This window comes from Oncorhynchus kisutch, linkage group LG14 (assembly GCF_002021735.2).
Source record: "Oncorhynchus kisutch isolate 150728-3 linkage group LG14, Okis_V2, whole genome shotgun sequence".
Classification (NCBI taxonomy): Eukaryota; Metazoa; Chordata; class Actinopteri; order Salmoniformes; family Salmonidae; genus Oncorhynchus; species Oncorhynchus kisutch.
In genome coordinates, this window is record NC_034187.2 from 13736214 (window position 1) to 13754077 (window position 17864).

At 46.8% G+C, this 17864-nt stretch overlaps 1 protein-coding gene across 18 annotated transcripts in view; it reads left to right on the forward strand.

The window, feature by feature from the left end:
- Positions 1-17864, forward strand: part of gphna (gephyrin a) — a 128089-nt gene that overhangs the window by 33508 nt on the left and 76717 nt on the right. For 12 of the 18 annotated variants that reach the window (XR_004202687.1, XR_004202688.1, XR_004202689.1 and 9 more), the window contains exons 3-4: positions 14976-15033; positions 15841-15969. Coding sequence is in view for 12 of the 18 variants with exons in the window: in XM_031787881.1 (XP_031643741.1) it covers positions 14976-15033; positions 15841-15969 (187 nt within the window). In the remaining 6 variants the exon portion in view is untranslated. The remainder of the gene's footprint in view (positions 1-14975; positions 15034-15840; positions 15970-17864) is intronic. The other 6 variants (XR_004202691.1, XR_004202692.1, XM_031787875.1 and 3 more) reach the window with 1 other exon arrangement.

Below are 17864 nucleotides of genomic sequence, written 5' to 3' on the forward strand. Positions count from 1 at the left end.
AAAACTACGAAATAACCCCAATGGAAATGTGTAGTAACCAAAAAAGTGTTAAACAAATCAAAATTTATTTTAGAATCTTCAAAGTAGCCACCATTTGCCTTGCACACTCTTGGTATTCTCTCAACCAGCTTCATGAGAAATGCTTTTCCAACAGTCTTGAAGGAGTTCCCACATATTCTGAGCACTTGTTGGCTGCTTTTCCATCACGCTGTGATCCAACTCATCCCAAACCATCTCAATTGCGTTGAAGCCAGGTGATTTGGAGGCCAGGTCACCTGATGCAGCACTCCGTCACTCTTCTTCCTGGTCAAATAGCCCTTACACAGGATGGAGGTGTGTTTTGGGTTATTGTCCTGTTGAAAAACAAATGATAGTCCCACCAAGCACAAACCAGATGGGATGGCGTATCACTGCGGAATGCTATGATAGCCATGCTGGTTAAGTGTGCCTTGAATTCTAAATAAATCACAGACAGTGTCACAGCAAAGCACCATCACACCTCCTCCATGCTTCACGGTGGGAACCACACATGCAGAGATAATCCGTTCACCTACGCTGAGTCTCACAAAGACACGGCGGTTGGAACCAAAAATCTCACATTTGGACTCATCAGACCAAAGGACAGGTTTCCACCGGTCTAATGCCCATTGCTTGTGTTTCTTGGACCAAGCAAGTCTCTTTTTCTTATTGGTGTCCTTTAGTAGTGGTTTCTTTGCAGCAATTCAACCATGAAGGCCTGATTCACACAGTCTCCTTTGAAAAGTTGATGTTGAGATGTCTGTTACTTTGACTCTGTGAAGCATTTATTTGGGCTGCAATCTGAGGTGCAGTTAACTCTAATGAACTTATCCTCTGCAGCAGAGGTAACTCTGGGTCTTCCTTTCCTGTGGCGGTCTTCATGAGAGCCAGTTTCATCATAGCACTTGATAGTTTTTGCAACTGCACTTGAAGAAACTTTCAAAGTTCTTGACATTGATTGTAGAAAAGGCCCATGGAGTTGGTGGAAGAATACTTTAATTCATGGCCACTTGCTCAGCTGGGCCAGGGGTGCTTTAATTAGGTCAGGTAGAAATGTCTGACAGATCTCAACTCCATAAAAGGAGGAAATCACCATCGCCCGATCTCGCTGCTTTCTCTTCCTTAACTCAGTCTAATCCAGAAGTTCTGTGCGTCCATGAACCCAGTAAATATACCACTTTATGGTTAAAGGAATTCCTGTCTCAGTCTCATCCATTCATCTATCACCTGGCCTGTGACCACCTGTTCACCTTCACTGTCAGTCATCCTACCTGTCCAGCTACCCACACTGATTCCACTAATCTTTCAATGGTCCTTCGAGCCGGATAATGACTGAACCAAAGACGGGTGAAAAGGAAATGGAGGAGGAGAAGGAAGAATTATCTCCACTGGAAGGAAGAAGAGAGGAGAAAAGAGCAGCAGAAAGGTCTTGGAACAAATATAAGATCCAGGAGCTAAGCCTAAACCAACAAAGAAGGCTTCATCCTCAACCACCAGCAGCACCAGAAGGACCAGACAAGCACCTGGTTATCTTAAGGATTATGTGGTCGAGTTTCCCACATCAAAGGTCAAGCCCACCAGAGTTCCAAGTGTGATGGATTAATTGTACGTTTCAGCCATCAATCATCCCCTTCAAGCCAAAGACCAGAAACTGCTTTGGGACGGGAAAGTGGAAAAATCCATGGGGGAGGTAATTCCCACCGGTCGACCATCTTCCTGAGGCAGGCTCCGCTCATCCCTTAACTAATGGGAAATCGTCGAGACACTAAAGACGGAGTGAGAGTTCGACCAGTGGATACCCCTTTGGAAGTGGCCATGGCAGTCGCCATTCACTAGCCCTCAGCGATTCACAGACCGCTGTCCTACGAGAGGATGAAACTACTAGCGGTGGAGGAAAATGAGCTTCAGATTGAGGAGGAAAGACGAACGATGTCACCTATTGGATGTGCAGGCTCGTAGAGCTCTACAGGAAAGGGAATTCATTGCCAAGGACCTGGCACAGCAGCGATGGCACCGTCAAGCCAGAAGGGAATTGGAGGAGGCACGGATGGTCTCATCCTTCCTGGAGAGGAACGAACAGGGAGTTGACGTGACCACCCCTCCACATGGACCTGACCTGTCTGCCTTTCTTTCCCAATCTGCCCCTCTGGTACAGCATGGCACACAGTCCCCGGAGGCTCCGGGGTCAACAGCCAACACGGAGCACGGGAGACAGGCCGCTCCGCCAACGCCCTCTATGCCAGTGACACAAGTTAGCATTCCTCCATCTGGACAAAGCATCACTCCTTCGCCTTTACGCCAATTACCAACCAAGGCAAATCGTTCCTTTCGTAGAGGCCAGGCCAGTCCTCAAACAACCGGTCGGAGGGCTCTCGCCCAATTCCGGCTGCCACAAATGGAGGGTCTGGGACAGAAGTGGACCGTCCCAATGAGGCCACAGTGGGCTCATCAGAAGTCCCGGGTTTATCCTTCACGCAACCAGAAGAGGGAGCCAACATTATGAAACTTCTAGTAGCCTCAGCCTATGGAATTCCCAGACCCAAACTGCCATACTTTGAAAATGGAAAGGAGAGTGAATTTGTCCTTTTGGAAATGGCATTGGAGAGCCTACTGGGTATTCACAGTCATCTGTCAGAACGCTACAAATACCAAGTACTAATGGATCATTTGCGGTTTCCCAGTGCATACAGGCTGGCCCAATCCTTTATGCACTCCGCAACACCATACACTGCAGCTCTCCAGGCCTTGAAGGCGAGATATGGTGGGCCACGTCAGCTAGTCCAGAATGAACTAAACAACATCCTGAACACGTCTCCAATTAAAATGGGAGACCATGCTGCCTTCCAAGAATTCTCCCTGGCTGTCCAATCCCTGACCTCGATGCTCCAATCCGTTGAAGGAGAAGACGGGAACGAGCTGAAATGTGGCTCCCACGTTTACAGGCTTCTTAGCAAACTTCCAGTGTACCTCAGAGACAGTTTCATTGAACATTGTTTGAATAAGGGCATCCTGAACGAGGGCTCTAGAAGCACCTATGCTCTTAGAGACCTGGCCGCATGGTTGGAGGTGAAGGCAAAGGCGAAGAGCATCGCTCACCAGGCCACAATCTCAGCCATAGCCACCGGGGGAAGGAAGGAGTTTGAACGCCAGGAGGGACAGAAAAGGCCAAATCCCACTACCATGTACTTAAATAGTGAGGCCGGGGAGGAACCCGGGAAGAAGACCCCTCTCAAGAGCAAGAACATCAAATTCCAGCCTTACTGCCCATATTGCAATAGTAAGGGGCACTTCCTTGGCTCATGCCCCAGGGTAAAAAAGCTCACTCAAACTCAATTGAAGGCCTGGATCACTTCAGGCAAGCGATGCTACAAGTGTGCCCGTAGCCATAAGGCGGAGACCTGCACATTGAGGAAACCCTGCAACCGCTGTAAAGAAATCCATCTCACCGTGTTGCATGATCTAATTCCCCAAGCACAGAAGGAGCAGAGTATGCTCATGGTAGGAGCTGCAAAGGAGCTGTACCTCGACCAGCAGAACCGGTCTCCAAGGGTCATGTTGAAGGTGGTCAAGGTCACTCTGCAAAGTGAAGGGAGAAGCATTGATACATTCGCCGTTCTAGATGATGGGTCAGAAAGAACAATCATTCTCACGGCGGCCACCCGTCAGCTTAACCTGGAGGGGACCCCCGAGACCCTTCATCTCAGAACGGTGCGACATGATGTTATCCAAATGAAAGGCTCTGCTGTAACCTTTAGCATTTCACCTTCAGGAAACAGGGACGTGGCCTATAACATCACCAATACCTTCACGGCAGATGGCTTGAATCTCGCAGAGCACTCCTGCCCGGTAAGTGTTCTACAGAAACAATATCCTCATCTACGAGAATGGCCTCTTCCTAACCTGGCCAGAGTAGCACCACTTATCCTGATTGGGTCAGACCACCCACATCTCGTCACCCCGACTGAGCCTATACGAGCTGGACCAGAAGGAGGGCCCATTGCTGTCCATACATCCTTGGGTTGGGCTGTGCAAGGTCCATCCCATCTACATCTATCCACCCAAGCTGTACAGTCACAGCAAGTCCTCTTCACCAGAAGCAATCCAGATGCAGCCACTGACCTCCTTCGGAATGTTGAGATGCTCTGGAAGATGGACACCTTCTCCAACCGGAAGCTACAGGAGGTCACTCGCTCGAAACATGACTCCTATGCATTAGACCTCCTGGAGAAGAGCACAACCACCACTGAAATGGATGGCGTTTGCAGGTATGCAACCCCACTGCTACGGGTGCCCAACCATCCTCCTCTGGCAACCACGACACGGGCTGTACTCCCACTACTGCGTGGAACGAAGCGACGCCTGGTGAAGAATCCTGAGCTTGCAGAAGTTCATAACCGAGAGATTCATAACCTTGTGAAGGCAGGCTACGTGACAGCTCATGAAGAGGGAAACGCACTCCGTGAATCCTGGTATCTCCCTCACCATGTTATCCAGCAACATGGTGGGAAGTATAGACTTGTCTTCAACTGTTCATTCCAAGCTGCTGGTCAAAGCCTGAATGACTGTCTACTCCCCGGACCAACCTTAGGTCCTTCCTTGCTCGGTGTCCTTCTCCGGTTCCGGCAGCACTCTACAGCCATCAGTGGAGACATCAAAGCCATGTTTCATCAGATTCGTTTACTGCCTTCCGACACCACACTGCTCCGGTTCATATGGCGAGATATGAAACGAGATGCAGAGCCCACAATCTATGAATGGCAGGTACTCCCATTTGGCACCACCTGCAGTCCTTGTTGTGCCATATACCCTCTGAAGAGACACGGACGGGAGCATCCAGACAGTGACCCAGAAGTATTGGATTCAGTGGAAAATGCCTTCTATGTGGATAACTGCTTACAGAGCATCCCATCCATGGCTGAAGCGAAAGCACTCCTTGATAAAGTACGGAATCTCCTGTCCAAAGGGGGATTTGAGGTCCGACAGTGGGCTAGTAACAAAGCGGAGGTTATCCAGCACCTCCCGCCACAAGCTAGGTCCAGTAGCAGTGAACTATGGCTAACGCAGTCTGGTGCTAACCCAGAAGAGCCCACTCTAGGACTGAGGTGGAGCTGCATACCGGATACCCTGGGGTATAACCACCGCTCATCCCCGAGTACCGAAACCACCACTCTGCGCACCATCTATCGGACCCTGGCCAGTCAATACGATCCCCATGGATATATCCTGCCATACACAACTTGGGCCAAAGTCTTAGTCCAGGACCTGTGGCAGACCAAGAGGGACTGGGATGAACCAATCCACCCGGCTGACCTAGTGGAATGATGGATCTGTTGGGAAACAGAGTTAACGGAGCTCTCTGGTGTCCAAATGCCAAGATGTTATGTACCATCCTGTGCTGACCAACTGGGATCATGCCTGGAACTGCATGTGTTCTGTGACGCTTCAGAGCGAGCTTATGGGGCTGTTTTCTATCTTAGAGTGGAGGATAAGACAGGCCACACCCATGTCTCCTTTGTCATGGCCAGGTCCAGGGTCGCACCCAAGAAGCAGTTGTCAATGCCTAGGCTGGAACTCAGTGCTGCCCTTTCCGGAGCCCAGTTGGCCTCTACCTTGCGAGCCGAGCTCACCTTGTCAATCCAAAGGGTCATCTACTGGAGTGATTCGACCACTGTATTGACCTGGCTCAAGTCGGAGTCCTGCAGGTATAAGGTGTTCGTCGGAACTCGCATTGCGGAAATCCAAAACCTAACAGAAGTCCAGGACTGGAGGTATGTTGATAGCATAAACAATCCTGCTGATGACATTACTAGAGGTAAAACCCTTCAGGAACTGGCTCAACCCCATCGCTGGAGCTTGGGACCACCATTCTTGTCCCAACCAGAGAACGAGTGGCCGACAGCCCCCAGGCGTGCGGCCCCTCCGAAACCAACTGAAGCTCATGAGTTAAGGAAGTCCGCCCAATGCTACAGCATCTGTACGGCACCAACAACGGCTCTCCCTGACCTAAAACAATCTCAAACACTGCCGGATGTGATCGCCGCCACAAACCAGACCTCAGATGGGGTAGCTTCTATACCCACCTCCCTCACGGCAGAGACACTACTCCTCCAGCAAGCACAAGCGTTTAGCTTCCCTGAGGAGTTAAAAGCTCTGAAAGCCGGTAGGGAAGTGGCTAAGGACAGCAGTCTTCTCTCTCTTGCTCCAGAATATGATCCAATCCTTGGCGTGATCAGAGTTGGAGGGAGGCTGCGCCAAGCAGAGATTTTGGACCCAGATTCTATCCACCCAATTATACTTGACTCCAGACACCCTCTTTACCAGCCTCCTCATCAAGAGTTATGATGAGAGGCTTCTCCACCCAGGGCCAGAGAGAGTATGGGGACATGAGGCGTAAGTACTTGGATACTTGGAGGACGAGGAGCCATTTGTAAGCACAAATACGCCTTCGGGGAATGTCAGAGATGGCAGGCCGGAGTTACTGTGCCCAAAATTGCAGATTTACCCCCCTGCTCGCTTGTGCCTCCTCAAACCACCTTTCTGGTCAACAGGAGTAGATTGCTTTGGCCCCTTGACAATCAAGCTAGGTCGTCGAGTGGAAAAGCGCTGGGGCATTCTATTCAAGTGTTTGACAACTAGATGTGTCCACCTGGACATACTGGAGAGTTTGGATACTGAAACCTTCCTCATGGCCCTACGACGGTTTATCTCCCGACGGAGGAAACCCTATGAGATCCTGGCTGACAAGGGCACAAACTTCAAGGCAAGAGAAGTCAGGTTGGAGGAAGTCTTCAAAGCCATGGACCCAGCCTCCAGGATCAGCTGAATGACCAACAAATCTCATTCGAATTTAACCCTCCAGGAGCTCCTCATTTTGGAGCGAGAGATCAAATCTTTAAAGACAGCCTTACGAGTCGTCCTGGAAAAATTACTTGTGTCATGCACAAAGTAGTTATCCTAACCGACCTGCCAAAACTATAGTTTGTTAACAAGACATTTGTGGAGTGGTTGAAAAATTTGCAAATAAATTCATTAAAAATGCTCCAATGTGATTTAAAAAAAAAAAAAAATCTTATTTTGTCTGTCATAGTTGATGTGTACCTATGATGAAAATTACAGGCCTCTCTCATATTTTTAAGTGGGAGAACTTGCACAATTGGTGGCTGACTAAATACTTTTTTGCCCCACTATATATGGGGCAGCAGCCTCTAATAGAGGTGGCTATTTAATAGTCTGATGGCCTTGAGATAAAAGCTGTTTTTCAGTCTCTTTGTCCCAGCTTTGTTGCCCCTGTACTGACCTTGCTTTCTGGATGATAGCAGGGTGAACAGGCAGTGGCTCCGGTGGTTGTTGTAGGTGTCCTGGATGGCAGGTAGTTTGCCCCCTGTCAGGCGTTGTGCAGACCACACCACCCTCTGGAGAGCCCTGCGGTTGTGGCCTGTGAAGTTGCTGTCCTAGGTGTTGATACAGCCCGACAAGATGCTCTCAATTCTACATCTATAAAAGTTTGTGAGGGTTTTATGTGCCAAGCCAAATTTCTTTAGCCTCCCGAGGTCTGTGTGGGTGGACCATTTCAGATTGTCAGTGATGTGTACGCCGAGGAACTCCACCTTCTCCACTGTGGTCCCGTCGATGTGGATAGGGGGGTCTTGTCTCTCATCTTGTCTCTCTCTCTCTTCCTCATCCTTCTCCCTCCTTCCTTCTGCATCTCTCTCTCTCACCCTCCATCCAGCCATGTCAACCTCCCTCCCTCTATCCTCGCAGAGTTAAGGGTCAGGTACCAGTGTGTAACGTGCCATATAAATAATCGAATAATCTCGGTCCAATTATTCTGGTGCCACAATTGATATCACAAGGGCAGCATCGTGTTGTGGACGTTTGAGGCACCTGTGTGTGTTGTGGAACGGACCATTGAGGCACCGTGTGTGTGTGTCCTGGTGTTGTGGACCATTTGAGGCACTGTGTGTGTGTGTTTGTGTCCTGGTGTTGTGGACCGTTGAGGCACCTGTGAGTGTTGTGGACCATTGAGGCACCTGTGTGTGTTGTGGACCGTTGAGGCACCTGTGAGTGTTGTGGACCATTGAGGCACCTGTGTGTGTTGTGGACCATTGAGGCACCAGAGGATGGCTGTGATAGATGACTCCATGACACCTCCCTCCCCGTGCCTAGACTGTAATGCTAGCTAAAGGCAAGGCTAGCTAAGTGGTTTCTAATGCCCAGACTGCAAGGATGTCCATGCAGGATGTACCAACACCTGACTACTACACACATACACAGTCTGGGGCTGTACACTAGGATCCATCCACTGTACCAACACCTGACTACTACACACATACACAGTCTTGGGCTGTACACTAGTACACCAGTTAAAGACACTCATAAACTTGGAAACACACACAAGCACACACACAGAGATGGAGACACACACACACAGATACGCACACACATACACACACACATAGAGAGAGACAAACACTACCCACACAGTGTGGCCCTGCAAAAAGTAGCGTCAGGGTAGGCTAGTGGTTAGAGCGTTGCACTAGTAACCGGAAGTTTGCAAGTTCAAACCCCCGAGCTGACAAGGTACACATCTGTTGTTCTACCTTAATTTAACTAGGCCGTCATTGAAGAATTTGTTCTTAAGTTCTTAACTGACTTGCCTAGTTAAAGGTAAAAATTAAAATAAACATTTAACTTAAATTACATTACACTTTACCATGAAATGCTTAATTACGAGCCCTTTCCCAACAATGCAGTCAGAAAGTTAAAATTAATTGCACCCAAAAAATAATGCGTATGTAGTGTGTCTACGTGTGTGTTAGTGTCAGTGTAGTGTGAGTGACCGTGTGTGGCGGTGCTGTGATCAAGGGACAGGATGCTCTGAGTCGCTAATGAGTGTTGGCAGGGATAGACAGAAATAGGATTGGAGGGAGAGAGGATGGGCTCTTGATACATCACCCTTTAAACCTGTTTCACTCACTAACAGGGTCCTGGCAACATCTCTCTCTCCCCCTCTCTGTCTCTCTCTCCTCACCCCTCTCTCTCTCTCTCTCTCTCTCTCTCTCTCTCTCTCTCTCTCTCTCGCTAATGAGAGCAGATGAAAATAGATGGGGGATCAACCACGCTCACACTAATGACTTTTACATCTCCTTCACATGAATGACTTGGAGCTAGATACCTGTTCTCCGCTCCGGACACTGATGGGTTAGAGTCCATCACAAGGGACGGAGATAAAGAGATGGATGAAGAGGGACAATTACAGAGCAATGGGGAGATAGAAAGGGTAGTTAATGTATCTGTAACGTCTGCACACTTGAGAGACTTGTTCAAGTGTAGCTTTTAGCTGGCCTGACAGAGTAGTTAATGAGATAGAGGAGGAGAGACAGAGGCGGAGAGGGAGGGAGGCCGGAGAGGGACGGAGGCAAAGAGAGAGGGAGGGAGGGAGAGAGAGTGCGTATTAGATTGAATTTATTAATGTAGCTGTCCCAGAACAGAGCAGATCTGCACAGCTGGGACTCAGCAGCTGTAGAGAGGAACAGCGGTTAACACACACACACACACACACCGCTCAACCTTATGTAAATATAAAAAACACCCATCTCTTTCTGTCCCTCCCTCTTTCTCCCCCTCTTCCCATCTTCTGTCGTTACTTATCTCCAGCTGTTCCGAATGGCCTCCTCCTTCTCTATCTCCTTAGGCCAGAATAATCTGGAGTTTTGGGAGTAACATTCCCCCAATCAAATCAGGAGGGCATTTCGACAAGCGTCACTGCTGTTATAGACAAACCGATGAGATGATACCACCTTCTCTTTTAACACCACTTTACTACTGCTGAAAGGGTCATTCCAAGTGTGTGTGTGTTTATTTTATTTAAAACGTATATATATTTCACCTTTATGTAACCAGGTTAGCTAATTGAGAACAAGTTCTCATTTACAACTGCGACCTGGCCAAGATAAAGCAAAGCAGTGGGACAGAAACAACAACACAGAGTTATATGGAATAAACAAACATACATTCAACACAATAGAAAAAAAAGTCTATATACAGTGTGTGCAAATGGCATGAGGAGGTATGGCAATTAATAGGTCATAGTAGCAAAGGAATTACAATTTAGCAGGTTAACACTGGAGTGATAGATGAGCAGATGATGGTGTGTAAGTAGTGATACTGGTGTGCAAAAGAGCAGCAAAGGTAGGTTATTTACAGATGGACTATGTAAAGCTGCAGCGATCGGTTAGCTGCTCAGATAGCTGATGTTTAAAGTTAGTGAGGGAAATGTGAGTCTCTTCCCATCCCATCTTCCCAGCTTCAGCGATTCTTGCAATTCGTTCCAGTCACTGGCAGCAGAGAACTGGAAGGAAAGGCGGCCAAAGGAGGTGTTGGGGATGACCAGTGAGATATACCTGCTGAAGCACGTGCTACGGGTGGGTGTTATTGTCGTGACCAGTGAGCTGTAATAAAGCGGAGCTTTACCTAGCATAGACTTGTAGATGACCTGGAGCCAGTGGGTCTGGTGACAAATATATAGCGAGGGCCAGCTGACTAGAGCATACAGGTCGCAGTGGTGGGTGGTATAAGGCGCTTTGGTAACAAAACGGATGGCACTGTGATAGACTGCATCCAGTTTGCTGAGTAGAGTACTGGAAGCTATTTTGTAGATGACATCGCCGAAGTCGAGGATCGGTAGGATAGTCAGTTTTACAGGGTATGTTTGGCAGTGTGAGTGAAGGAGGCTTTGTTGCAAAATAGAAAGCCAATTCTAGATTTAACTTTGGATTGGAGATGTTTGATATGAGTCTGGAAGGATAGTTTACAGTCTAACCAGACACCTACAGTGGGGCAAAAAAGTATTTAGTCAGCCACCAATTGTGCAAGTTCTCCCACTTAATAAGATGAGAGAGGCCTGTAATTTTCATCATAGGTACACTTCAACACTTCAACTATGACAGACAAAATGAGAAAAAAAATCCAGAAAATCACATTGTAGGATTTTTAATGAATTTATTTGCAAAATATGGTGGAAAATAAGTATTTGTAGTTGTCCACGTATTCTATGTCAGAACCATCCAGAGTAGTGTTGCTGGTCAAGCAGGCGGGTGCGGGCAACGAACGGTTGAAAAGCATGCATTTGGTTTTGCTAGCGTTTAAGAGCAGTTGAAGGCCACGGAAGGAGTGTTGTATGGCATTAAAGCTCATTTGGAGGTTAGTTAACACGTTGTCCAAAGAAGGGCCAGATGTATACAGAATGGTGTCGTCTGCATAGAGGTGGATCAGAGAATCACCCGCAGCAAGAGCGACATAGTTGATATATACAGAGAAAAGAGTCAGCCCGAGAATTGAACCCTGTGGTACCCCCATAGCGACTACCAGAGGTCTGGACAACAGGCCCTCCGATTTTACACACTGAACTCTATCTGCGAAGTAGTTGGTGAACCAGGCGAGGCAGTCGTTTGAGAAACCAAGGCTATTGAGTCTACCAATAAGAATACGGTGATTGACAGAGTCAAAAGCCTTGGCCAGGTCGATGAAGACTGCTGCACAGTACTGTCTTTTATCGATGGTGGTTATGATATCGTTTAGTACCTTGAGCGTGGCTGAGGTGCACCCATGACCAGCTCGGAAACCGGATTGTACAACGGAGAAGGTACAGTGGGGTTCGAAATGGTCGGTGATCTGTTTATTAACTTGGCTTTCAAAGACTTTAGACCCAAGACTTTAGACCCACTTTAGACCCAAACAGACCTATATCCATCCTGCACTGCCTTTCTAGAGTGTCACCCCCTTTGAAGCATTTGCTTCACACACTGACTGTGTGTATTGGTTCCTGACTTCCCTGAACAGTTGCATATCGCAGTGACTATTCGATGCTATTGCAGTCTGTCATAGGATGTTTTTGTGCTGGTCAAGGGCAGTCAGGTCTGGAGTGAACCAAGGGCTATATCTGTTCTTAATTCTACATTTTTTTAAAGGGGCATGCTTATTTAAGATGGTGAGGAAATGACTTTTAAAGAACGACCAGGCACCCTCAACTGACGGGATGAGGTCAATATTCTTCCAGGAAACCTGGGCCAGGTCGATTAGAAATGCCTGCTCGCAGAAGTGTTTTAGGGAGCGTTTGACAGTGATGAGGGGTGGTCGTTTGACCGCGGACCCATCGCGGATGCAAGCAATGAGGCAGTGATCGCTGAGATCCTGATAGAAAACAGCAGAGGGTGTATTTGGAGGGCAAGTTGGTCAGGATAATATCTATGAGGGTGCCCATGTTTACGGATTTAGGGTTGTACCTGGTGGGTTCCTTGATAATTTGAGTGAGATTGAGGGCATCTATCTTAGATTGTAGGACTGCTGGGATGTTAAGCATATCCCAGTTTAGGTCACCTAACAGAACGAACTCTGAAGATAGATGGGGGGCAATCAATTCACATATGGTGTCCAGGGCACAGCTGGGAGCTGAGGGGGGTCTATAACAGGCGACAACAGTGAGATTCATTTTTAAAAGCTTGAACTGTTTGAGCATAGACCTGGAAAGTGTGACAGCTTGCAAAGTTCTATCTCTGCAGTAGATTGCAACTCCTCCCCCTTTGGCAGTTCTATCTTGACGGAAAATGATGAAAATCTCAGAATTTTTGGTGAGCTTCCTAAGCCAGGATTCAGACACGGCAAGGACATCGGGGTTGGTGGAGTGTGCTAAAGCAGTGAGTAAAACGAACTTAGGGAGGAGGCTTCTTATGTTAACATGCATGAAACCAAGGCTTTTTTGATCACAGAAGTCAACAAATGAGAGGGCCTGGGGAGACGGAGGGCCTGGGTTAGCCTCCACATCACCTGAGGAACAGCGGAGGAGTAGGATGAGGGTACGACTAAAGGCTAGCAAAACTGGTCGTCTTGTGCGTTTGGGACGGAGAATAAAAGGATCAGATTTCTGGGCGTGGTAAAATAGATTCAGGGCATAATGTGCAGACAGGGGTATGGTGGGGTGCAGGTACAGTGGAGGTAAGCCCAGGCACTGAGTGATGATAAGAGAGGTTGCACCTCTGGACATGCTGGTTTTTCAGGGTGAGGTCACTGCATGTGTGGGAGGTGGGACAAATGAGGTATCTAAGGCATGTACAGTGGGACTAGGGGCTCTGCAGTAAACTAAAACAATGCTAATTATCCTAAACAACAGTATTCAAGGCATATTGACATCTGAGAGAGACATAAAACGAGGCATAAAGCAATCACAGGTGTTGATTGGGTGTGCTAGCTAAGACAACAACGGGTAAGACAACAACAGCTAATCAGCTAAGACAACAACAACAACCGGTAAAATGGCGATGAATGGGCAGAGATGGTCGGTTAACTACACACAGGGCCTGAGTACGGGGCTAGGGCCGACAGATAAACAAAGGTAAACAACGTGGAGTATCGTGATAAATGAACAGTCCAGCAGGCATCAGCTATGTAGCCAAGTGATCATAGGGTCCAGTGTACAGCAATAGATGGAACAGGGTAGCCGCGGGGTAGCCATTACTACGCTCGCACCCGGGAGACACGGCGCTTAAAGTTAGCAGTCCCGGGTAAGGAGAAGCGTCTGCTCCGTCATCCGGCAAAGGCCGGTTGAGGGCACAGCTGATGGAATTACGTCTGCGGGTCAGTCGTGGTGGTACGGCTAGGCACCGTGTCGACGAAGGGACCTGGCCAAATAGCAAAAGAGGTATTGTAGTTGTGGGAATTTCGTTTGCTAGCCGGGAGATGCGACTGGCTCAGGGCTAGCTTCGGGGCTGGGTCACTCAGTTGAAGATAGCTAGCTGTGATGATCAATGGTCGGCAGGAATCTGGCGTTGTCGTAGAGAAAAACAGTCCGAGGCTGGCAGGTATTATCCAGGCTAAATAAACGGCTGGTGCCTGAGCAGAGGGTAAAGGCCGCTAGCAGTGGCTAACAATGACTAAATGGCTAGTAACTTAGCTAATTATCTGGCTACCTTCTGATGAAAGTTTTGGTTATAGGGTCTAAAACAATAGCGGATCCGTGTCACATTGAGTGAGGCGGGTTACCGGAAGGTATATTTAATTTAAAATGGAAAAAGAGATTGAATATTAAATTGCACTATATACAAAAAGTAATCGAGAAGACAACAAACCACGTCTGCATCTTGGAATTCCACCTTTTTGTGTGTCTACTTTCCCTAGAAGCTCCTGAGTCGCTGCGTACCTCACCTCACCCCAACACATAACACACAATCCACACACACAACACAAGTGGTTTCTCTGACAACTGGATTAAGGAAATCCTGATTAGTTTTGTTGAACAAATTCTCATTTTCGAATGTCTCAATTTAGCATGCTGTGACCCACTTTGGATGGATTTCCTTTTGACAGTGGACTGAATTCCCTCTAGAATGAGGTTTTGATGGTTGTATGTTCATTGTGTTCAATATTTCCGTGTATTGTGGTTTTCACAATTTTATGATTTAAAGAGCTGAGAAAAATGATATTTTTGTCTGACTATAGTTCTGAGGGGAAGACTTCATACTGGGCTGTACTGTGTCGTTCTTGCCCTGTTGTGGTAAATACGTCTTCCACTGGTAGGCGCCAGTGGACATGATTTGACTTGAACTAACAGTCTCATGGCATTTTCTCAGTGAATCACTATCACTCTCTAAAAATAGCTAATACTGACTACTTATCGCTTTTGTCTTTAATGTCTGTTTTGGAGAGTCCATTTTCTTTGACCTGCACATACAGATGGCTCATAACTTAGAGTACAGTTCAGGATAACCCTTTTTTTCTTCCTCTCAGTTTTACCACTTCTCCTTTTACTCCCACTTCTACTTACTGTCTTTTGCTCCATATTTCTCCACTCCCCGTTTTGTTTGCCTCTTCCCTCCCTCTCTCTTTCCGTCTCTAGTGAGTTTGTTGAGACTGAACATGAACTAACTATGATCTTGTTGTTGTTTTCTGTTTCTCATCCACAGGCTTGGAGGCGTCATATCTTCCTACAAAATAGTCCCTGATGAGATTGATGAGATTAAGGTAAATCTCTCTCTCTCTTTCTCTCTCTCTTTCTCTTTCTCTCTTTCTCTCTCTCTTTCTCTTTCTCTCTTTCTCTCTCTCTTTCTCTCTTTCTCTTTCTCTCTCTTTCTCTTTCTCTCTCTCTTTCTCTCTCTCTTTCTCTTTCTCTCTCTCTTTCTCTCTCTCTTCTCTCTTTCTCTCTCTCTTTCTCTCTCTTTCTCTCTCTCTCTCTTTCTCTCTCTCTTTCTCTCTTTCTCTTTCTCTCTCTCTTTCTCTCTCTTTCTCTCTCTCTTTCTCTTCTCTCCTCTTCTCTCTCTCTCTGTCTTCCTCTCTCTCTCTCTCTCTCTCTCGCTGTCTCTACTCTAACTGCATGCTGCCCCCTAGAGCCCACCGCAGGCTATAGTTCAAAGGTGACACTATTTTGGATTCTCACATGTATTTTCTCACAAGGCCTACAGTTGTTATTGTTAGACCCTTCTGTCTTGGAAACAGTTGTCCCACACAGTGGGTGAATTTTAATGGTCTTTCTTTGATTTCTTGCATCCTCTCTCCTTGCCTCCTTTTCCAGGCACATTAGAGGACAAGATCCAAGGTTTGCCCCCTCTGATCTTCTCCTCCAATGCAATTTGAGAAGGGGGAGGTGAAAAGGGAGGATGCTAGGAATCAAGGAAAGACAATTGAGATTCACCCAACGCTTTAGTATTCTATCCTGAACCTGTGTCTGTTGTTGTCTATTTGATTGACACTGCTCCCAGCCAATGGAGTGGTCACCTCTTTGATTGACCCTGCTGCCAGCCAATGGTGTGTCTCTCTGCACTCTGTCCTCAGGAGACATTGGTGGACTGGTGTGATGAGAAGGAGCTGAACCTGATTCTGACCACCGGAGGAACAGGGTTCGCCCCCCGTGATGTCACGCCCGAGGTACATGGGGACCCCAAAGTTTGTGTTTGTGTCCATGTGAGTGGATGACTGTTGACCCTAGATATAGTGTAAGCTGTCAGCTATGCGTGCACATGTGTGTGTTGGTTGGCACCTGCATGGTCAATGTGCATGTTTATGTGAGAGTTGTGTTTGTCAAACCATAGATTATCTTGTGTTTTGTCAGGTTTTTCACAGTACGGATAAATACATGTTTTTGTTCCACTATGTTATTTTCCATACGTTGTCAATGTGTGTGTCATATTTTAGGGTTGAGAGAGTGTTTTATCTTATGTTTGACTCTGTGTATGTGTATGAGTGCATGTTCATTTGCTTGTGTGTGAGTGTGCGCATGTGATGGGGAGAAAGCGCTTGTGACTCCCTGGAGATTACTGCTGGCTGTGGATGTTGACTCCCCCCCCCCCCCCCCCCCCCCCCCCCCCCCCTCTCTCTCTTCCTCTTCTCTCTCTCTCTCTCTCCCCCTCCCTCTCTCATTCTTCCCTCTCTCTCTCTCCCCCTCCCTCTCTCATTCTTCCCTCTCCCTCTTCCCCCTCCCTCTTCCCCCTCCCTCTCTCATTCTTCCCTCTCTCTCTCTCCCCCTCCCTCTCTCATTCTTCCCTCTCTCTCTCTCCCCCTCCCTCTCTCATTCTTCCCTCTCTCTCTCTCCCCCTCCCTCTCTCATTCTTCCCTCTCTCTCTCTCCCCCTCCCTCTCTCATTCTTCCCTCTCTCATTCTTCCCTCTCTCATTCTTCCCTCTCTCATTCTTCCCTCTCCCTCTTCCCTCTCCCTCTTCCCCCTCTCTTTGATATGTCCTTATCTTTTTCTTCTTCTTTAATAATGTGCATGTTTGAATTGTCATTCATCTCAAGGGCACAAAACGTCACTTCTCTTAAACCTTGTGATCATGTTTTTGTTATTCACCCAATGCAGATCTGATGGACCCACAACATAATTGGGTTTTTAAAACAATACAGCCATGACAATTTACACATAAATACGTATTACGTAATACTTAGATGTTGATACCAATTACAAGCATTATAGACAGCATACATGGTTAATATTTGCCATTTACCAGCTAGATCACATTTATCGCTAAAGCAGCTATTTGTTGTTTTGACATGGGTGGAATAAATCATGTTTATCTTGAACAAATATAAATGAAACAAGGTTTTCATCTCTATTCATGTTTATCTTGAACAAATATAAATGAAACAAGGTTTTCATCTCTATTCATGTTTATCTTGAACAAATATAAATGAAACAAGGTTTTCATCTCTATTCATGTTTATCTTGAACAAATATAAATGAAACAAGGTTTTCATCTCCATTCATGTTTATTGCTTTGAACTGAACAAATTGGAAGGACAAATTTTACATACAGTATTTTATGGAAATTATAAATGAGCCCCATCGAACACAAATTAAGACCGGTCTACACATCAAGAGGGACAGAGTTTTACTGTGTGTGGTGCAAATGTCTTTCTTGCACTTGATGTATGTGTTCTGTGTCTTCCTGTCCTTCTTGGGTCCACACACATCGCATCACTTCCTCTTGTTGCTCCCGGCTGCAATCTATAATAATGGAAACATTTAGTTCATGAATTTTACTAACATCTCACTCACTCACATATACAGTGCCTTGCAAAATGAATTCATTCCCCTTGGCGGTTTTCCTATTTTGTTGCATTACAACCTGTAATTTAAATAGATTTTTATTTGGACTTCATGTAACGGACATAAACAAAATAGTCCAAATTGGTGAAGTGAAATTAAAAAAATTGATATTTCTAAAAAAGAAAAACATAGAAGTGGTGGGTGCGTGTGTTCACCCCATTTGCTATGAAGCCCCTGAATAAGATCTGGTGCAACCAATTACCTTCAGAAGTCACATGATTAGTTAGACTGCACACAGATGTACTTTATTTAAGTGT